This window comes from Oncorhynchus tshawytscha, linkage group LG06 (genome assembly GCF_018296145.1).
Source record: "Oncorhynchus tshawytscha isolate Ot180627B linkage group LG06, Otsh_v2.0, whole genome shotgun sequence".
Taxonomy (NCBI): Eukaryota; Metazoa; Chordata; class Actinopteri; order Salmoniformes; family Salmonidae; genus Oncorhynchus; species Oncorhynchus tshawytscha.
In genome coordinates, this window is record NC_056434.1 from 77,873,284 (window position 1) to 77,896,836 (window position 23,553).

The 23,553-nt window shown below is 43.7% G+C and overlaps 1 protein-coding gene across 2 annotated transcripts in view; it reads right to left on the minus strand.

Annotated features, from left to right (window-relative positions):
• Positions 1 to 23,553, minus strand: part of LOC112253122 (attractin-like protein 1) — a 385,056-nt gene that overhangs the window by 328,039 nt on the left and 33,464 nt on the right. For both annotated transcript variants that reach the window (XM_024425061.2, XM_024425060.2), the window contains exons 2-7: positions 9,140 to 9,223; positions 8,790 to 8,903; positions 6,520 to 6,648; positions 4,928 to 5,136; positions 2,021 to 2,195; positions 599 to 686 (exon numbers count right to left, since the gene is read on the minus strand). In XM_024425061.2, coding sequence (XP_024280829.1) covers positions 599 to 686; positions 2,021 to 2,195; positions 4,928 to 5,136; positions 6,520 to 6,648; positions 8,790 to 8,903; positions 9,140 to 9,223 — 799 coding nt within the window. The remainder of the gene's footprint in view (positions 1 to 598; positions 687 to 2,020; positions 2,196 to 4,927; positions 5,137 to 6,519; positions 6,649 to 8,789; positions 8,904 to 9,139; positions 9,224 to 23,553) is intronic.

The window sequence follows — 23,553 nt, forward strand, 5'->3', positions numbered from 1 at the left end:
TCTACATGTACAGAGCCCTGTCTACATGTACAGAGCCCTGTCTACATGTACAGAGCCCTGTCTACATGTACAGAGCCCTGTCTACATGTACAGAGCCCTGTCTACATGTACAGAGCCCTGTCTACATGTACAGAGCCCTGTCTACATGTACAGAGCCCTGTCTACATGTACAGAGCCCTGTCTACATGTACAGAGCCCTGTCTACATGTACAGAGCCCTGTCTACATGTACAGAGCCCTGTCTACATGTACAGAGCCCTGTCTACATGTACAGAGCCCTGTCTACATGTACAGAGCCCTGTCTACATGTACAGAGCCCTGTCTACATGTACAGAGCCCTGTCTACATGTACAGAGCCCTGTCTACATGTACAGAGCCCTGTCTACATGTACAGAGCCCTGTCTACAGGTACAGAGCCCTGTCTACATGTACAGAGCCCTGTCTACATGTACAGAGCCCTGTCTACATGTACAGAGCCCTGTCTACATGTACAGAGCCCTGTCTACATGTACAGAGCCCTGTATAGTACCAGTGGATGACAAAAAGCTAAATGGAACACATCCACCATGCTAGTGGGCTGTGGCCATTATCTGCCTTACCTGGTAGAGAGCCAGAGAATGGCCGTATCTCTGCAGAGGACCACTATTGATCGGCACCACGTCCCAAGTGCTGCTTTCCAGGTTATAACTGCAGGGGGGAAGAGAGACAATCAGGCCTGAGCTATACAGAATATACACAACAAAAAAATGGATGGAGAGAGTGGAGGGAGAAGAAAGAGATGGACAGAGTGGAGGGAAAGAGAGAAAATGACAGAGAGAGACAAAAAGAGAAATAATTTGAAAACAAGTCCTGTTTTGATAAACTCCCATAACGATTAGGTGAAATACCAGTGTGCCATCACAGCAGAAAGATTTGTGTTCCTGTTGCCACAAGGGAAACCAGTGAAGAACAAGCACCACTGCAAATACAAGCCATATTTATGTTTATTTATTTTCCATTTTGTACATCGTTACAACACAGCCATAATATGACATTTGAAATGTGGCTTTGGCAATGTAAACATATGTTCCCATGCCAATAAAGCCCTTTGAATTGAGAGAGAGAGGAAGAGGAAAAGACAGGAAGGAGACAAATATAGAGGTGGTAAGTAGACATTAACTACGTTTCCATCCACAGTTTTTATGCGAGTGAATTCATACTGTACAACACATATCACGACAGCTGGGATGGTAACAGGAAATGACTGTACAATTTTATAAATGCCGACAGATCACTTAATCGTTCTACCGGGTGGGATCTTTTTTGCTTTGGTAAAATTAATTATGCGAAAAATGGTGGTGGAAACAACTTTATGCGCAAATATGAATATAAAAACCATCATATCGAAGTAAACTTGGAGTCACGTGACGACATGGTTGTGGTCCTCCCATTACGACTCGGGAAAGCATGCAGGTTATTAGGCTACAGATTAAGTAAATGATGAACTTCACAGGGTGGTGAAAGTGCATAATGAGCTTGATGCTCCTTTCCAATAAATATCCAGAGTCTTATTCTGGTGATATGACGATCGATGCTTGACTGCCTTTCGACAAATAAAAATATTCTCGCTCCAATCCATAATAATCTCATCATTTAGACTAACCTACCGGCACCACCTACCTGCACTATATTGGCAAGCTGTTGGCTAGAGCACCACGTGTCAAGACCAGAGTCGGCACATTTACTATTTAACGCAACAATTTTTGTAGAATTCGGTAGAATTGAAAATGCGATGGAAACACAATGAACATTTGTATTCAGTACATGAAAACTTTAGCGAAAAAGTACATTTAGTGTGCACTACGTCATCACACACTGATTTCTATCTGCAACAAGTCAGTTTGGTGAGAAAATGCGTATATTTTCTTTAGGCAGATTTGAGAATACTTGCATGACAATCTGTCGCCAACTGGATGGAAACCTAGCTACAGAGACGAAGAGACAGACAGATATTTCAGGCCTCTCTTCAGTCAGTGCCTTACTTGAGCACCATGTGGAAGGAGCTGTAGTTGAAGCTGTATCCTCCGATGACCCACATGAGTTTCCCATGGACCACAGCCTTATGGGAGGCCCTGCCCAGGGACTGGCTGAAGGGCTTGACGTTAGACATCACCCAGTAAGACTCGGTGGATGGCACTGACAGAGCACAATCTGGACCTGGAGAGGACCACACAACACAACTTACAAATGCATGAGAGTATGTGAGGTGCGTTTGTAGCAAAATACTCTCTTCAACAACTCTTTAATACATCTAACTAAACATGGTCCCACATCACCATCTGCTGGCGAAGAGCGTGACAACGCAGCTTATGTCATGATGATGGGGACAGCCATGACGGTGATGAACTCACATGGCTACCAGGACCCCACCACCCAGAGGCCGACAGGTGGCAGAACCATTAGTGGGTTTAATAAAGAAGGTCTCACTCTGATTCATCAAACCCCATTATGAGAAAGATCCCATGATACTGGCCCCTGTTGTCCCCTATTAGAGTGGAGGAAGGACAGTGGACAGGGGGAATGGGGGGCTGTGATGAGGTCTATGGGCCAGGACCCTGTCTAACCCAATACATCAGTGGAGAAAACCTTATTGGGGAAATGACCAGTGACCAGCAACTCAGTGTGAGAGCATAGGAGTGGCACCATGCTGGACAGTCCTGTCTCATTGAGAGGTGCTTGGTTGGCTCTACCCTGGACTGTCCCATCTCATTGAGAGGTGCTTGGTTGGCTCTACCCTGGACTGTCCCATCTCATTGAGAGGTGCTTGGTTGGCTCTACCCTGGACAGTCCCATCTCATTGAGAGGTGCTTGGTTGGTCCTACCCTGGACAGTCCCATCTCATTGAGAGGTGCTTGGTTGGCTCTACCCTGGACAGTCCCGTCTCATTGAGAGGTGCTTGGTTGGCTCTACCCTGGACAGTCCCGTCTCATTGAGAGGTGCTTGGTTGGCTCTACCCTGGACAGTCCCGTCTCATTGAGAGGTGCTTGGTTGGCTCTACCCTGGACAGTCCCGTCTCATTGAGAGGTGCTTGGTTGGCTCTACCCTGGACAGTCCCATCTCATTGAGAGGTGCTTGGTTGGTTCTACCCTGCAGTCCCATCTCATTGAGAGGTGCTTGTTTGGCTCTACCCTGGACAGTCCCATCTCATTGAGAGGTGCTTGGTTGGTTCTACCCTGGACAGTCCCATCTCATTGAGAGATGCTTGTTTGGTTATACCCTGGACAGTCCCATCTCATTGAGAGGTGCTTGGTTGGCTATACCCTGGACAGTCCCATCTCATTGAGAGGTGTTTGGTTGGTTCTACCCTGCTGGACAGTTCCGTCTCACTGAGAGGTGACCGGGTGGTTCTACGCTGCTGGACAGTTCCGTCTCATTGAGAGGTGCTTGGGTGGTTCTACCCTGCTGGACAGTTCCGTCTCATTGAGAGGTGCTTGGGTGGTTCTACCCTGCTGATCAGTTCCGTCTCATTGAGAGGTGCTTGGGTGGTTCTACCCTGCTGGACAGTTCCGTCTCATTGAGAGGTGCTTGGGTGGTTCTACCCTGCTGGACAGTTCCGTCTCATTGAGAGGTGCTTGGGTGGTTCTACCCTGCTGATCAGTTCCGTCTCATTGAGAGGTGCTTGGGTGGTTCTACCCTGCTGGACAGTTCCGTCTCATTGAGAGATGCTTGGGTGGTTCTACACTGCTGGACAGTTCCATCTCTTTGAGAGATGCTTGAGTGGTTCTACCCTGCTGGACAGTTCCGTCTCATTGAGAGGTGCTTGGGTGGTTCTACCCTGCTGGACAGTTCCGTCTCATTGAGAGGTGACTGGGTGGTTCTACCCTGCTGGACAGTTACGTCTCATTGAGAGGTGACTGGGTGGTTCTACCCTGCTGGACAGTTCCGTCTCATTGAGAGGTGACTGGGTGGTTCTACCCTGCTGGACAGTTCCGTCTCATTGAGAGGTGCTTGGTTGGTTCTACCCTGCTGGACAGTTCCGTCTCATTGAGAGGTGCTTGGGTGGGTCTACCCTGCTGGACAGTTCCGTCTCATTGAGAGGTGCTTGGGTGGTTCTACCCTGCTAGACAGTTCCGTCTCATTGAGAGGTGACCGGGTGGTTCTACCCTGCTGGAATGTTCCGTCTCATTGAGAGGTTCTTAGGTGGTTCTACCCTGCTGGACAGTTCCGTCTCATTGTGAGGTTCTTGGGTGGTTCTACCCTGCTGGACAGTTCCGTCTCATTGAGAGGCGTTTGGGTGGTTCTACTGTAAATAAGACATGTTAATACATCCCCATACAGTATTCAGGAATAGTAGAGATCAGGTCAATGCATGGTTATACTAAGAGGATACCCAGACCAGCGACCCACCAGGTGTAAGAACAAAACCTCCAGCACCACTAGATGGCAGACATGGAACATAAGAGCTCCTCTTGGTCAACAGACAAGCAAGTGTATTTAGTGTAGCCTGTATGAAAAGCGGACAGGATGGGTAATTTTAAATAAGATCATGCAGAAACCGATGGTCTTCCACCTTCATCTCAAGATTAGATTGTTAGAGCATGAAAAAGGCTCCAACTACCAAGCTGTCAAAACAGTGTTCGCTATTATCTAACAGGCTACATGCATCCTACAACATGACCTCATTCCCTCATCTAAACTAAGACTGTCCTATCTGCTGAGCACTTCAGATGTCAGCTTGTATTACTGTAATATATGAAACATGGTCTCTGTGCCTCTCTCGTAACAGTTCTCATTTCAGCCAGAAGATGGCAGTGGGACTCAATCTACAAGAACAAAAATAACTTAGCTTTGTCATTGAAGAATGAATGAACCCTATGAACCAACATGAAGATACCACACCACAACATTGTGAAATCTTTGACACATTATAACCATAGCCCTAGTCGGACCTTGCCAACTGTCATTGCAGACACAGCTCTTCTCCCCAGTAAGGTCACAGTAGCCCTGGTCGGGGCTGCCACAGTTGTTCCTGCAGTAGGGGATGTCACAGGCCTCGCCCTTCCAGTACTTCTCACACTCGCAGTACACCCGGCTGGCGATGGAGTTCCCTGTGCTGCACTTCCCATGACTGGAGCAGTTATTGGGGCACGAGTTGACCCTATAGACCCAGAATGGAGAGATGGTGAATTAGATGAGTGAAAGCATGAGACCATGGCAGGGATGGGGAAGTACATTTGGAAAGGTTATAATTTATCATAAATAAGAATTTGCTCTTAATTCACTTACTTGTATCAATAAATGTTGAATAAAAATAAATAAATAAATAATTGAGGAAAAACAAATAGCTGAAAGAATGATCAACAATGATTGACAGAGGTGATTGACATTTATTGGGGTATGTGTTTTCAGGGAGCAGAACAGATACAGGGTGAGATACAGAGCAATGGAGAGAGAATTAAAGAGATGTGCAGACAAAATAATAGAGAAAGAGGGAAGGTAGACAGAAAACAGAAGGAGGTCAAGGATCCAGGATAATGCATGGGCTTTTCAGCAACAGGGGGACTATAATGTTTACCGCTGTGGCAAGAGTGTTGCTATGGCAACACCTTTATGGCCACATGGTGTGTGTCTGTGCTGGAGGCCTCGAGGCTGAGCTTGACTTATTTGAAAGCTCATCTTTCTCTTTGGCTGCTGCTTTCTGAGACAACCCAATGAATTCATTTTCAGAATCACACACACACGTATCTCCTATGTTAAGGGGTGTCATCTTCTCAGCTGTAATGCCAATTCCCAGCTACTCTTGTGACAGACATTGTAGACCCTAGTCTCCAGGGTCTACAATGTGGCCTAGAGAGTCTGAAGTTGTATGTGTGCAGTAGTGCTGAGCGATTAACCTAAATGTTGGTTATTTATTTTCAGTTTTCTAAACAAATAATTTAAAACATCATTTCAATTATTTGAATTCCATTTTGTATTTTTTTTCTTCTGTGAGCTCAATGCGCATATTGCAGTTTTTCTAGAGATAAATCTGCTCATGCCTGAACTGTGCAATGTAGTAGGGAGCCAATGTTCAACAACAGAGAAAACATGATAATTAACTACAATGACCATAATCCATTGCGTGGCTACTTGTCCTGTCTGTTTCTTTTAAGCTTACTACATAAGAGACAGCAAAATGCACAATCAAGAGAAGATACCTCGAAGAAACTGCTCTCAATATATCTCTCCCATAGGCAGCAGCTCTATAGAGATGAGATGACTAGGAATGAAATAATAAAGTCATCAAATAAAACAAATGTAATATTTTAAAAAAGTGAAATAAATGATAGTTAATAAGAGATAAGCAGTAATGGGCAGTCACTACCATGATGGAACTGTTATATTAAATGTAAAACGTTACCTTTATTTAACGAGGCATGTCAGTTAAGACTTGTCTGCTACTGAGCCAGAGACTTCCCTATTGGTCATATATGGTATAGGTGAGGATTTTGACTGTGAATGTAGTGTGTATGGGGATGGGGATGGGGATGGGGCTACTCACGAGTAGGAGATGTGGAATCCAGTCAGGTTGTAGGCAGCGTCACTGAAAAAGTGTAACAGTGCATATCCAGAGGTGGCTACCACTTCCGGAACAGTCTCATTCCCTCTCGTTTCCGGGACAATGAGACCGCTGTGGGAGAAAAAGAAAAATACATTACGCGCACGCAACGCACGCACGCACGCACACACGCTCATTAAGCTCCAAAGCTTGCTGGATAAATGATCGCCCTTTGCTTGACTGCTGAGCTGGTTTGCTGTCACCATGAAAACCCCCCCTCCCGTCCTCCCTCCTTACATCATTGGGAGAAAGTGACTCCTTCCTCTCCTCGGGATCGATCTCTCCATTGCATGGAGGATCAAACTCAGGCCTGCACTGCACAGCTCAATCAAGGTCATCAAAGAGGGAGGAGAAATCCGCTCCCCACCAGGAAGACTACAACCAGGTTCAACACAAAGACCACACAGCCAATACTGATGGACCAGGGGAGAGTCCATATGGAAGAACCCCCAGTGGAAGAAATTACATTAGGGACCTATTCTTCAAAGGGGGAGGGAGGGTGGCTGGGTGGAGAATACTACTTCTAAAGACTTGAGAGGAGGAACACCTAAGAGCTACACTGAACTAAAATATAAATGCAACCATTTCAAAGGTTTTACTGAGTTACCATTCATATAAGAAAATCAGTGAAATAAATTCATTAGGCTCTCACGTCGGGAATATAGAAATGCATCCGTTGGTCACGGACACCTTTAAAAAAGGTAAGGGCGTGGATCAGAAACCCGTAAGTATCTGGTGTGACCACCATTTGCCTCATGCAGCGTGACATCTCCTTCGCATTGCTGATCAGGTTGTTGTTCTTAGTAGCCTGTGATGTTGTCCCACTCCTCTTCAATGGCTGTACGAAGTTGATGGATATTGGCAGGAACTGGAACACGCTGTCGTACAGGTCGATCCAGAGCATCCCAAACATGCTCAATGGGTGACATGTCTGATGAGTATGCAGGCCATGGAAGAACATTTTCAGCTTCCACGAATTGTGTAGATCCTTGCGACATGGGACCGTGCATTACCATGCTGTAACATGAGATGATGGCAGTGGATGAATGGCACAACAATGGGCCTCGGGATCTCGTCACGGTATCCCTGTGCATTCAAATTGCCGTCGATAAAATGCAATTGCGCTCGTTGTCCGTAGCTCATGCCTGCCTATACAGTAATCCAACCGCCACCATGGGCACTTGACATCAGAAAACAGCTCGCCCACACTACGCCATGCACACTATCTGCTATCTGCCCAGGACGGTTGATACCAGGATTCATCTGTGATGAGCAGACTTCTCCAGCGTCCCAGTGGCCATCGAAGGTCTGCATTTGCCCACTGAAGTCGGTGAGGACGACAAACATTCAGATGAGCTTCCCCGGTTATTGCATAAATTCTTTGGTTGTGCAAACCCACAGTTTTATCAGCTGTCCAAACCCACAGTTTCATCAGCTGTCCAGGTGGCTGGTTTCAGACAATCCCGCAGGTGAAGAAGATGGAGGTCTTGGGCTGGCGTGGTTACATGTGGTCTGAGGTTGAGGCCGGTTGGATGTACTGCCAGATTCTCTAAAATGACGTTGAAGGCGGCATATGGTAGAGAAATTAACATTCAATTCTCTGGTATCAGCTCTGGTGGAAATTCCTCCAGTCTGCATGCCAATTGCACACTCCCTCAAAACTTGAGACATCTGTGGAATTGTGTTGTGTGAAAACTGCACATTTTAGATTGGCCTTTTATTGTCCCCAGCACAAGGTGCACCTGTGTAATGATCATGCTGTTTAAATCAGCTTCTTGATATGCCACACCTATCAGAAGGATGGATTATCTTGGCAAAGATGAAATGCTCACAAACAGGGATGTTAAATCTGTGCACATTTAAAAGAAATAAGCTTTTTGTCCATATGGAACATTTCTGGGATGTTTTATTTCAGCTCATGAAACATCGGACCAACACTACATGTTGCGTTCATATTTTTACTCAGTGTAAATGCAGAATATTAATCCATTGATTCATGGATAACACCCACTCGTTACCTATAATGGAAAGAGAGAACAATTCCTCTTCAGCTAGCCAGTATTCTGAATCATCACTGTGTGGATTCTATTTAGCGGCATGTGATCCGCCCAACTAGGTTTGAGGTATACAGTATTTGGTGTTCGTGCATGCACAGTTGACAGCATACTAGAGAGTACACACGTATGTACATGCATACAGCATGATGACCTCACCTGAATACTGCAACCAGAGGTGCATAGATGGAGTCTCCATCGTAGATGTACATGTGGTCCCAGCTACATTCCGTGGCAAAATGGTTGAAGCGCAACCTGAGCACAGCGTTTGGGCTGGACGACAGAACATAGAGCATGGTTTAAAATGGGTAGCTATTGGGCTGCAGTAGTAACTACAACACTGCCCACGATGATCAGGAGTCTTTACATTAGACAAAGAGTTTAACACGAAGACCACTGAACAATAACAAATCAGTCTAAGAATGAATACATACTGTACAGAATATAGATCGAAGAGGGTATGAACAGAGATAGGAGGGAGGAGAGGAAAGAGAGCAAGAGCTACTTACTAGCCCTCGATCAGCCAGGTGCACTTAGTCTTGTACTTGTAGTTGATAGGTCCATCTGTGAGGGAACCTGATGGCTCTGTTAACCTGGCAAAGAGTGAAAAGCAACAATTAAAACATGGAGAAAGATAGATGGACAGATAGCTCACATAGAGGGGGAGGGTATAGGGTATAGCAGTGTTTCCCCTATATTAATTTAGCAGCGGTGGCCCACCACCGCTAAATATTTGCAACCACTCCAAAAAATGTTAATATGCTGATGTCTTTTAAACGCCTACACCAGTATAAATCCACTTTTTCAAGCTAAGACGATGGCCAGAGCTTACCAACAATTTTGCACAACAATATAAGTCAATAAGTTATCGTTTTAGTCAAAGTATGAAGTATTTGTGCTTCAAGTGACAAATTTGAATGTGTGACTTTGGGTGTTTTCGTGAGTCTTACGTGTCTTTTCCTATGAGATGACATGCCAATTCTTTTCAGCCTACATTTTGTTTCAGGGCTGGGTTTTATTTCAATGTTAAACACCCACCAGCATGGCAATGTTTATTAAGCAGTAACAACTGCTGGAACGTCTTCCTATCTGAGAGCCAAACAGCCAGATATTGTCAAAATTGGCTATATCGTACAAATGTCTAAAAACAAAAATTAGCTTTGATCTTACTTTAAGGTTAGGGTTAGGCCAGCATTTTTCCAAACTCGGTCCTCAAAGCTTGATGATTAGTTAATTATTTCAATCAGCGTGTCGCGTGTGTAGTGCTAGGGCAAAAACCAAAACGTGCACTCCTTGGGGTCCCATTGACAGAGTTTGGGAAACACTGGGTTAGGCTAAGGTTAGCAGTCTGGTTCGGCTAAGGTTAGCAGTCTGGTTCGGCTAAGGTTAGCAGTCTGGTTCGGCTAAGGTTAGCAGTCTGGTTCGGCTAAGGTTAGCAGTCTGGTTCGGCTAAGGTTAGCAGTCTGGTTCGGCTAAGGTTAGCAGTCTGGTTCGGCTAAGGTTAGCAGTCTGGTTCGGCTAAGGTTAGCAGTCTGGTTAGGCTAAGGTTAGCAGTCTGGTTAGGCTAAGGTTAGCAGTCTGGTTAGGGCAAAGGTGAGAGTCAGGTTTAAAATCTGATTTTAAGAGAAAGTAGAAATAGACCGGGTTTATAACTTTGTGGCTGTGTTAATTAGTGACCACCCTACACTTGGGCGCCTTACTATAGAGTAAATTAAAATAGGGGGGGAAAAGTGATGTTTTTGCACTTCCCCTTTTTTACCAGCAAAATATCCCAATCTATTGTATCATTTGTCAAGTTTCACTTATTTTTGATCTAGTCTGCATAAAAATAAAATGTGACAATTTTATAAAAATTGTCAAATTGCGTGGTATGATTGCATTTTAGAACCCCGCTCCCCCTGTCACATGGTTTTGACCACTAACGTTTTAGGCAAATTAGTTTTGCATGGCCTGATGCAGGGTTTGCTCATTTTCAACCATTACATTGATCCTAAATAGAAATCTCCACCCTCACAGGGCACCTTGCCATGCAAAAAAAACTTGCACATTAATTCAATAAAACACTCCAACCCATTCACTAGTTAGGCCATCCAGGCCATCCATACAACCAGAGGTTATATCCTTTCTTTTTCTATGGCGGATTCACGGCTGCAATTTAGACAACACATTGATATATAGCTGCACAATGTAGACAACACATTGATATATAGCTGCACAATGTAGACAACACATTGATATATAGCTGCACAATGCAGACAACACATTGATATATAGCTGCACAATGTAGACAACACATTGATATATAGCTGCACAATGTAGACAACACATTGATATATAGCTGCACAACGTAGACAACACATTGATATAGCTGCACAACGTAGACAACACATTGATATAGCTACACAATGTAGACAACACATTGATATAGCTAGACAATGTAGACAACACATTGATATAGCTACACAATGTAGACAACACATTGATATATAGCTGCACAATTTAGACAACACATTGATATATAGCTGCACAATGTAGACAACACATTGATATATAGCTGCACAATGTAGACAACACATTGATATATAGCTGCACAATGTAGACAACACATTGATATATAGCTGCACAATGTAGACAACACATTGATATATAGCTGCACAATGTAGACAACACATTGATATATAGCTGCACAATGTAGACAACACATTGATATATAGCTGCACAATGTAGACAACACATTGATATATAGCTGCACAATTTAGACAACACATTGATATATGGCTGCACAATTTAGACAACGCTAGCTAGCTTGCAGCTACATTCCTAATGAAAATAATGTACTTTTTACTCCACACATTTTCCCTGACACCCAAAAGTACTCATTACATTTTGACATGAAAATGGTCAGAATCACACACTTATCAAGAGAACATCCCTGATCATCTCTACTGCCTCTGATCTGGCAGACTCACAAAACACAAATGCTTAGTTTGTAAATTATGTCTGTGTGAGTGTCGGAGTGTGCCCCTGGCTATCCGTCAAAAAAAAGAAAGAAAATTGTCCCATCTGGTTTGCTTAATATACGGAATTTGAAATGGTTTATACTTGTACTTTTGATACTTCAGTATATTTTAGAAGTTCCATTTACTTTTGATACTTAAGTACATTTAAAACCAAATACTTTTAGACTTTTACACACAGTATTTTACTGGGTGACTTTCACTTTTACTTGAGTCATTTTCTATTAAGTTATCTTTACATTTACTGAGGTATGACAATTGAGTACTTTTTCTCCCACTGTCAAATGGCAAGAGTAAGACAACGTCAACAACTGGTATAGGCTTAGCTGAGACTCATTTCTTGACAGGTAGGCTGCTAGTCTTTTTCTGAAATAATTATTATGACAGTCTTAATTATTATAGTAGTCTGAAATGGTGCTGACATAACCTTAGCTAGCTAATGAAAGTTATCATGCTAGCTAGTTACATTCAGTGGCCTAAATGTTGATATTTCTCTACTACACCACGTTCTCCCACTCCAAATTCCTGAATATGTATTAGCAGCATGCGTCAGTCTTTGAGCTGGAACCTAAATGTGAATTTCCGCTCTAGGACAGGAATTACTCGAAATAGGTGCGGCAACTTCCTCTGAGGCGGGGCTTTAAATGGACAATGCGAGATTTTGTGAATTAAGCCTTTTTTTTACTTACCCATATAGTCAGATGAACTCATCGATACCATTTTATGTCTCTGCATGCAGTATGAAGGAAGTTGCTAACTAGCGTTAGAGTAAACGCTTACTAGCGTTAGCCCAATGACAGGAAGTGTATGGGAACAGTAAGCATGATGCTCGCATAGACTTTCAGTCATTACGCTAACGCGAGTTAGCAATGGCTTGCATATGAGTACATCACCGTGATTCAGCTACTGTACATTTCCTGTCAAAGAGTATTGTCTGAGGTGTGACAGGAAGGCTTCCTGCCACAGGAAATGTACAGTAGCTGAATCACGGTGATGTGAGTGTTGGGTCAATAACCGAAAGGTCGCTGGTTCGAATCCCGAGCCGACTAGGTGAAAAACCTATCGCTGTGCCCTTGAGCATTCAACCCTAATTGCTCCTGTAAGTTGATCTGGATAAGAACGTCTGATAAATGACGTAAATGTGTTTGGGGGTGTGTGTGTGTGTGTGTGCGGGCGAGCGCGTCTGTTTGTGTGTGCATTGGCGTTCTCTAAATGTGGCCACATTGACAGCCTTCCTCATCTCAAATGGGGAATTGAGGGACAGATATGTGTCGGCTTTAAGGGGTCCTTAACTGAAAAAGAATCCCAACGTCCATCTCAACCAATTACACTGAAACCACAAGTGTTATAGGAAATCATTAGCTCTCCCATTCAGAAAGCATCGGTCTTGTTTACTGGACAACACCTCCATCTACAGCCACACAGAGACTATTAGACAATGCTATTCTCTGGTCACCCTGACGTAATGGGACAAAATGGAAGACTACTGAAGGAGAGCCAGGAGCTGATGTCTTCAGGATATTGACATGGGGTAAACAAAGCACAAGTCACCATTATCTGATATATTATTGTCACTACTGGGAGCCTGGGACACTGTGGTCACACTGGCACCCAGCCACATCACTTCCTGGTATCAGCCTTGACAACAAACCCTCCAACAACACTGTGTCTGTGTGTGTTTTACTATCCTTGTAGGGACCAGAAGTAAAACAAGGAACATTTCACTGGTCCCCACAAGGAAGAAGGCTATTTTAAGTGTAGGTCTTAGGGTTAGAATTAGGGTTTTGGGATTAAGGTCAAGTTTAGGGCTAGGTTAAGGGTTAGGGTAAATAGGATTTTGAATGAGAATCAATTGTTTGGTCGCTTCAAGGAGAGTAAAACAAACATATCTGTGTGACGGGGGGGCAGCGACTGTCTCTTATTCACACATCAGCAGTGACCTTATGCCACATGTCATGTAGATGACAACAATGACCTTTCAACAACCTTAATGCACAGAAGAAAATGCATTAAGAGAAGTGCTCTGGAATCATGCAGGACATGGATAGGCAACTCCAGTCCTCTGTGGCCTAATTGGTGTCTCTTATGCCCAGGGCACCAGCGAACACATCTGACTCCAATAATCAACTAATCATGATCTTCCGTTTAAAATGCAATGAGTTTAATCAGCTGTATTTGCTAGGGATGTGGGAAAGGTATGACACCACTCAGGCCCACGAGGAGTTGCCCATCCCTGATGCAGAGTACATTCAGCATGGAACCAAGTCAACCAACTCACTACCAAGTGGAACTAAGTGACAGATGGGAATATAACACGGAATTGACTCATTATTATTAATAATACATCATTTTTAGAGGCATCTCCAGGGAATTAAAAGGAGGGAGAGTTAGACAGACAGAGAATCAGGTAGACCCAGACAGACAGAGAGAGTGTCAGAGACAGTCAGACAGAGAGAGTCAGACAGAGAGACAGAGTGAGTCAAACAGAGAGAGAGTCAGACAGAAAGACAGAGACAGACCGAGAGAGAGTCAGACAGAGACAGAGGGAGGGTCAGACAGAGAGACAGACTACACTAGCAAAAACCCAAACTAAGCTGCGTTGCGTTGCTTTGCTTTGCGTGTCTGAGCTGGGAGCTAAGTGCTGATTACAGACAGTATAACCCATCTGGCATTCAGGACAACCAGGTCAGGGCCTGTGGCAGGGTTAGGCAGGGGAACACACACACACACACAGAGAAAGAGAGACAGACAGACACAAAGACAGACAGACACAAAGACACTATGCACAGGCTGTCTGAGCCAGGCCAAGACAAACAACGCTACATTACACCACTCATGACCGGAGTTGGATCAGGGCCCTAGAGAGCCGAACGTGATGCCTCCATGTGATTAAAACAGACAGATTGCAGCCCAACCTGACTTCTAGGGGGCATGCTTCCAAATACCACCAATATAGAAGGGGAACCGGGTTGGCTACGTCCGGTGCAGGAAAACATGAACACGGCCATGTGAGTGAGTCACCAGGTTATGTTTGCGCGTCTCTCTCGTTCTAGCTCTTTCACTCTCGTTATCATCTCTCTCTCTCTCTCAATCTCGCATTAATCCCAGAGATTGGAATATAAATATTCATCTGAAAGGCAAGAGCTCAGATTGCCGTACTACACAGCTCTTACCCATTCAAGCGGACTACAACCAACAAGCTCATATTTTCAGATGAAAATCTTATCCGATTGGTCCAATGTCAGTCTGTGGGAGAGAGATATTGTGTAGGTGTGTGTTTTCTACTCGGAGCCTGGGAGGAATATATTACTGACCACCTGCAGCCATGCCGGAGACATCAAAAGGTCCAATACATCCTGTCTTCCATGCAGGATACAGACTGTGACGAGTAGAATGACAAATCTAACAGTAAATGAATAGGCCTGTGTTCTTTCCTCCAGTGTTAAACCTGGACAAGCACATGGACGGTTTCATCCATTATTTCATAAAGAGCCTTTGAAGGACCGTCTTTTTAGACTTCAGCGATGCGCCAGCCTGACCACATATCGCCAAGAGTGGTCTGAACCCTGTGAGCATCAAACGCTACTAGAACTAGACTCGGGCCTCAACTGTGGGCAGAGCGTGCAGGTCCATTCATTTATTTTGCCAACCCTTAGAAAACCAGAGCCACTCAAAATGCACACGCAAAACTGCATGACACCGTGAACAGCGAGATGCACAGTGAGGTAGCTTTAGAAGACTAGGCCAGCAGCACACTGTTTAGCAGGGTCCAGTATGACCAACAACATCCCACTGGGCAGAAACTGGTTGAAGCAACGCCATTTTCTTTCACCAAAAAATGTAATGTGATGACTTTGAATCAACATGGACAACTGATTGAAATTGAAAGTCAATGTAAGAGAATTTATTTTTTTCACCCAATGTTCAATCCAAATCCAGTGACGTGACATTTGTTGTTGAATTCACGCTAGTTGACAACTCAACCAACATTTGAATCAAAATCAGACATTGGAATGACGTCTGTTCCCAGTGAGACGGCACTCTCGCTCTCCCACCCAACACAGGGAGACGAGCTTTAAACAAATTGCTCCTGCTCCTTTTGGAATTCCACAAGAGCAGACGCAGTAAAAGGCAGACAGGAGTGGAGGTATGGTAGGCGAGTAAACCGTTTTCAAATATTCATCTCCTCTGAGTGAATAATTGATCATGTGTAGCAGACAGATGTACAGTGGCCGGAGTGGTGAATCCCTTGACAAGTCAGACTAGAAACGCCTGTCCCTCAGGTAGTATAGGCAAAAAAAGAAACTCTCTCTCAACAACACACATCTTAATGCCCAGACCACTAACCCTCTCTCTCTCTCTCTCTCTCTCGGAAAATCCCTATCGGTTTCACTTCACTAATCACAAGGACGCACAGACAGAGTGGGAGAGAAAGAGAAATACTGCATGTATTGCAGAAGAGGACAGGGAAGGACAAGACATAGTCTATCATAGCCCTCTAAAATAGTGAAACCCCAGCAATTACAGTGGGGCAAAAAAGTATTTAGTCAGCCACCAATTGTGCAAGTTCTCCCACTTAAAAAGATGAGAGGCCTGTAATTTTCATCATAGGTACACTTCAACTATGACAGACAAAATGAGAGAAAAAAATCCAGAAAATCACATTGTAGGATTTTTAATGAATTCATTTGCAAATTATGGTGGAAAATAAGTATTTGGTCAATAACAAAAGTTTATCTCAATACTTTGTTATATATACCCTTTGTTGGCAATGACAGAGGTCAAACGTTTTCTGTAAGTCTTCACACACTGTTGTTGGTATTTTGGCCCATTCCTCTATGCAGATCTCCTCTAGAGCAGTGATGTTTTGGGGCTGTTGCTGGGCAACACAGACTTTCAACTCCCTCGAAAATTTTCTATGGGGTTGAGATCTGGAGACTAGCTAGGCCACTCCAGGACCTTGAAATGCTTCTTACAAAGCCACTCCTTCGTTGCCCGGGCGGTGTGTTTGGGATCATTGTCATGCTGAAAGACCCAGCCACGTTTCATCTTCAATGCCCTTGCTGTTGGAAGGAGGTTTTCACTCAAAATCTCACGATACATGGCCCCATTCATTCTTTGCTTTACACGGATCAGTCATCCTGGTCCCTTTGCAGAAAAACAGCCCCAAAGCATGATGTTTCCACCCCCATGCTTCACAGTAGGTATGGTGTTCTTTGGATGCAACTCAGCATTCTTTGTCCTCCAAACCCAACGAGTTGAGTTTTTACCAAAAAGTTATATTTTGGTTTCATCTGACCATATGACATTCTCCCAATCTTCTTCTGGATCATCCAAATGCTCTCTAGCAAACTTCAGACGGGCCTGGACATGTATTGGCTTAAGCAGGGGGACACGTCTCGCACTGCAGGATTTGAGTCCCTGGCGGCGTAGTGTGTTACTGATGGTAGGCTTTGTTACTTTGGTCCCAGCTCTCTGCAGGTCATTCACTAGGTCCCCCCGTGTGGTTCTGGGATTTTTGCTCACCATTCTTGTGATCATTTTGACCCCATGGGGTGAGATCTTGTGTGGAGCCCCAGATCGAGGGAGATTATCAGTGGTCTTGTATGTCTTCCATTTCCTAATAATTGCTCCCACAGTTGATTTCTTCAAACCAAGCTGCTTACCTATTGCAGATTCAGTCTTTCCAGCCTGGTGCAGGTCTACAATTTTGTTTCTGGTGTCCTTAAACAGCTCTTTGGTTTTGGCCATAGTGGAGTTTGGAGTGTGACTGCTTGAGGTTGTGGACAGGTGTCCTTTATACTGATAACAAGTTCAAACAGGTGCCATTAATACAGGTAACGAGTGGAGGACAGAGGAGCCTCTTAAAGAAGAAGTTACAGGTCTGTGAGAGCCAGAAATCTTGCTTGTTTGTAGGTGACCGAATATTTATTTTCCAACATAATTTGCATATAAATTCATTAAAAATCCTACAATGTGATTTTCTGGATTTTTTTCTAATTTTGTCTGTCATAGTTGAAGTGTACCTATGATAAAAATTGCAGGCCTGTCTCGTCTTTTTAAGTGGGAGAACTTGCACAATTGGTGGCTGACTAAATACGTTTTTGCCCCACTGTATATATGCTGCTCTATCTGACCTCTAGTCAACACATCTCTAGTCCAATATGAAAGGCACTGTTCATCGGAGCAAAGCAGTCATCCTGCAGAAGAACTATCCTGGTTCCTCCTACAACATCCTGTGACCTCACCGTTCTTTCACACCCAACTCTCTGCTCTCGCTGAGTCAGACTGCCTTCTCTCCTACTTTCCTAACTGAACAAACTTAGCAATGTTTTCATGATGAGCAGATTTCCATCTATCTACAGTACTCATCCTCTGCTACAACCAACACATACAGCCGGAAGTAAAGGAGTCTGAGCAGTCTCATGTTTCTTCTCTCGTGGGCTGTGTTCAGGGTCCTGAGCACTCCTGTCCCTCTCAAAGAGCTCTCACTGACCTGTCTGTCTGCTAGGAGCAGATCAAAGCCTTGCTCCCACTCTGCACAAGGGCTCTCAATCAAATTCAATGAGTCGAGAGAGACTGCATGGGAGAAGAGGAGAGAAGTGGTGAACAGGACCAGTCAGATAACCTCCTTCCTTACAGCCAGGTGCTAGAGTGTAAGGGTATCAGAGAGAGACCCGTGAATGCTGATACAATCTAGACCTAGTCTGATCAGATGGAGGAAGTGCAGGTCCACAGTCCAGTTTCAAGTGAGGAAAATATACAGAGAATAAAGTGTCAAATGAGACTATGTGGGAGGTTTTTGTTCTTTTGATTTCTGCAAGCAGTAACTGGAGATGTTTACTATATGGAAAAACAGGAGCAACCATTTCTTCGATGAATTAAATTCTTCAAATTTCTCTGTAAACAATGAATACAGAGAACTGATAGGCAGATGCACATAGCTACATATTTGGTGACTCTGCAATCATCATGAGGTGTCAATAAAGCACACAGTCATGTGCCCCTCTATTGTTCCACCAATAACAACACTCCAAACTCAGGATAACAGAAAATGCGTTCTTCAACATAAAGAGAGAGCCCAAGATTGTGAAAACATTCACACAAAGCACAAGGGTAAGTATAAGCATGCACACACACACACAAACACAGCTCTAGCATAGTGGACAAAGAGCTTAGTGACAGTTCCCAGTCAGCTGACAGTGACCTCATCTCTCAAGTGTTACACAATGTCCTCAATACACTGTTAAAGACAACTGTTTTCTTTGGGGACAGAGCAGGACCACTCCCTCACTGTAGCGTAGCCTTTACAGAGATGTGGTACTGTAGCTGCATACGACGCACACAAAACACCCATCTCCCCCAGGCTATTGCAGCCCTGCGAATAGACAATGATAAATGAATCATTTACCCAATGGGTGACTGCTGCCTTGTTCCCTCATACACACAGGTACAGGCGCAGTGGTCCTTTGGCTGTCTGCTAGTGGGGGATGGACAGAACTGTTATCACGCTCCCGCTGACAGGGACAATGTGTGTGTACATACTGTATGATAAATCAGCATTGTAAGAGGGTGAAGATTGAGGGAGGATATTATCATAATCACTGCATGATTTTGAGTGTGTGCGCGCGAGTGTGTGAGCATGTGTGTGTGTCTCTCAGAGTGAAAACAATGGGGAGAAGAATAACCCGGTGTAAATAACCTTGACCATCCTTTATTAGAAATAAAAAATCATGAAGGATAGAGTAAATGGGACTGTAAGAAAAGAGATTGATGTTTGTACGTCTCCAACACCTCTTCACGGTCCAGCAGCGTCACACCAGCAATTCATTCATCGGCAGACCCCGGGAACAGAAATCACATCGCTTTTACATTCTTTTCTAAAATAAGGTCAGGCTAAAGTTAATAGAATCGTATCTAACCAGCCCCTCCATACACCCTCTGCCTGAACCAATACCCTTGTATGTCAGTGTGAAATCTCAGAGAAACCCAATTGAGTGTTGTGGAAAGCATGAAGCACATGATGCAGTCAAACAGAGGTACTGCATTTAGTCAAATGAAAGCCTTTGAATATTCAAAACAAGTTTATGGTATAAAAAAAAGAAAGACAGGCTGCTGAATGGTCACAGATCTGCAAATATAGTATGTCTAGAGCAGATGAATAATCATCACAACATCACAACATTTCTAATTTGCGTCGGTACATTTTGAAGTCGCAGAGATCTCAATAAACAAAACAATCAATTGACACAACGAAAGAAACCGCGGGAACAAGTGGCACGTGCTTCTCCAGCAACCACGAGAGTACGCGCATGTACAGAACGCGCGTGTGAACGAGCGGAGCTCTGAAAAGCGGTAACCAATACATCAAAGTTGGCACTCAAAATAAATTCACCACATACTGAAGGAATATAGACTGGAGTTACGCAGATAACTCAGCGACATCATAGCAATATGGATAGCAATGATCTGCGTTTATACAACATTCAAATCTCAAGAAAAACAGGGGCAAGTCTTAGCCAAATTAATTTTGGACCATACAAGGGAGCAGGGCTTGAACATGAGTGGGAATGTGATGCGCACAGGCATGCCTGCCGCCATCACGCACGCACACACACACGTATAAACATGAAAAAGGTGTTTGATACACATGAGAACACAATGAATTCTCTTCTGAGCTTCCAGCCTCTAAGACGTTGCAGTGTTATTCATATATTCACAATATAAAAATAGCCCTCCCTGCATTTCCTCTGAAGAACACCATTCCTGGACACTAGTGTGTAATACTGTACTTGCTGACAGAGAAAACAAGTTCCTTGTAAAAGCAGGCGATTAGTGAATCTTATCTCATCGCCAGAGGTTTTTCTGTGGGACTTTCTAGAATGTCACGCATGACACTAAAACCATGGTTTTCTCAGAAATCGTATGATGAAATAGCTATCTGAATCTATGGGTTCCTAGACAGTGTGCTTTTCCGAAAACACATCCATCACTCTCTTATATGAACATATGAGTGTTCAGCTGAACAAGTTCACATCCTCCTCCATTCTGGCAACATCACTACACCCACAAGCCTCTGATTCAATGATAAATGACATCAGATTTCCACAGCAAACTTCAAACCTTCACCTGAGTAAAGTGGATAAAAACTAACTGCAACCCTATATAGCCTCTGCTCAGGTGAAAATATGGCATGTGGGGTACCACCACCCAAATCAGAGTAGCCCTCTCTTATCTGGACAGTGAAATCTAAACTAAGCACCAGACAATCACAGGCTTTCCAGGATCCCATAAATCCCATCTGATCCAGTGTGTGAAGGGTTGGTGTCAGCGGTGGGATCCATGGCTGACAGGGATGAGATGAGGCTCATCCCACAGGCCTCACATTCCTCATTAATATTACCAATATGTCCAACTGCCAGAGAAAAGAACAAGGCTGAGATGCTGCTGAATCCAATTACCAACAAAGTGAAAAACATTCAGAAGAAGTGGAAGTAGAATACAGCTTGAGAATAGAAAACTAAAACCGAAAGCTTTGCAGTGGTGATTAGTGGGTACAATTCCTCAGTGGCAGAGTGGTTCGGACTGTGCATAAGAGAACAAATATGTTTATAGTGATATACTGTATAGTCACAACACGGCAAATAGGTTGTAAATTAACTGAAAGCCAAATTATAGAGGCTAATGCGTGCCTGCTTTTTTTTCTTGTGTGTGTGTGTGTGTGTGCGTGCGTGCGTTTGCATTAGTGTGAGTGAGACAGAGCCCACCAGACTTTAAATGCTGCTCTACCAATTCACTGATGATGCAGGCGTGATTGTGAAGACATAAACAATGCAGTAATATCTAGCGCTACAATAACAACACACACATAATCTTGAAAAATGAACACAAGTTATATATTTTACCTTTATTTAACTAGGCATGTCAGTTAAGAACAAATACTTATTTACAATGATGGCCTAGGGTTAACTGCCTTGTTCAGGGGCAGAACGACAGATTTTTACCTTGTCAGCTCAGGGATTCGATCCAGCAACCTTTCGGTTACTGGCCCAACACTCTAACCACTAGGCTACCTGCCGCCCCAGGTAGGGTGTGTGAGTGTGTGTGTGATGACGTTGGATGGTCTGTGTTAGAGCAGAAATAGACCATTCATTATAGTACTACTACTATTATTACCCACAGTTTACACCCAGCCCACAGTGGAACAATTACATAGGAAGGTCTAACTTAAAAGCCTTGTGTAGTTTAACAGTATTTTAACGACCCTGGGTTTATAAAGCGTGGAAATCGACTATGCCGCACGAGCATGCTTTTACGGCACAGTAATTAAACATAGTGTAATAACCTATAGTTTCTTGGACTCTATGTATCATTACCAAAAATGTGCAAATAGACTTGCAAACTTGAGGAATATGCTCCAAAATGCAGTGTGGTTCCACAAGGAAGAGATGAGTGGCGGAGACCGAGAGGAATGAGGACAGCAGTGCAGCCTACGTTACAAGACTTGCCTAATGAATGACAAGCACAGAATATTATATTTGTGTTTTGTAAGTGATGATTCATTGCATTTATCAAATGGCACTGTATGGATGTTGGAATTATTTTAGAGTGGAGTAGCCTAATAGTTGGAATAGTAACTGAAGTCTGGACACTGAATGTAGGCCTCACAATAGCCTATTCTAATATTAACTCCTGCAGAATTAAGTGTTCCTCGAAGTAAAATTATAGACCAAAGGTGAATTTTGTCTCGGGAAGAGAAGTATAGAAATATGATTTCTTTCTTTCAGCATATTCTCAGGGCTCCTGAGTGGCGCAGCGGTGTAAAGGCACTGCATCTCAGTGCTAGAGGTGTCACTACAGACACCCTCGTTCGAATCCAGGCTGTATCACTACCGACCGTGATTGGGAGTCCCATAGGGCGGCGCACAGTTGGCCCAGCGTCATCCGGGTTTGGCTGTCATTGTAAATAAGAATTTTTTTCTTAAGTAACGTACTTGCCTAGTTAAATAAAAGTTGTTGTTTTTTTATTCTATATTTTGAGAGAATACTAATGCGAGTTTAGGGACCTGTTGTGTAGCCTAAATTGCCATTTCTTTCAGTGACATTAAAAGCTGACAGTATTTCATTTTCAACCACATAATATTTGCATCCAAGACTAACTGAAATACTATCAGAAACATGCTAGATCATTTTCAAAGCTTTTCATTTCCTTCCTTAAATGTCATTTGGAAATCTCCCTGGTCCCTAAACGTCCTCGCTCCGTGAGAGAAGCAGAAATGAAAGAGAACTTTTGTTCTCGATGTCAATTAGGTTATTGATGATGCATTGGATTTATGGATTTATGACATTCTGGCGAGCAAGGCTTTATTTAATATTCTAGACGAGCATCAAGTAATGACAGGAGAGAAGCCGCATCAAGTAATGACAGGAGAGAAGCCGCATCAAGTAATGACAGGAGAGAAGCCGCATCAAGTAATGACAGGAGAGAAGCCGCATCAAGTAATGACAGAAGAGAAGCCTCACCAAGTAATGACAGAAGAGAAGCTGCATCAAGTAATGACAGAAGAGAAGCTGCATCAAGTAATGACTGACAGGAGAGAAGCTTCACCAAGTAATGACAGGAGAGAAGCTGCATCAAGTAATGAGAGGAGAGAAGCAGCATCAAAAAATGACAGGAGAGAAGCCGCATCAAGTAATGACAGAAGAGAAGCCGCATCAAGTAATGACAGGAGAGAAGCCGCATCAAGTAGTGACAGAAGAGAAGCCGCATCAAGTAATGACAGAAGAGAAGCTGCATCAAGTAATGACAGAAGAGAAGCTGCATCAAGTAATGACAGAAGAGAAGCTGCATCAAGTAATGACAGAAGAGAAGCTGCATCAAGTAATGACAGAAGAGGAGCTGCATG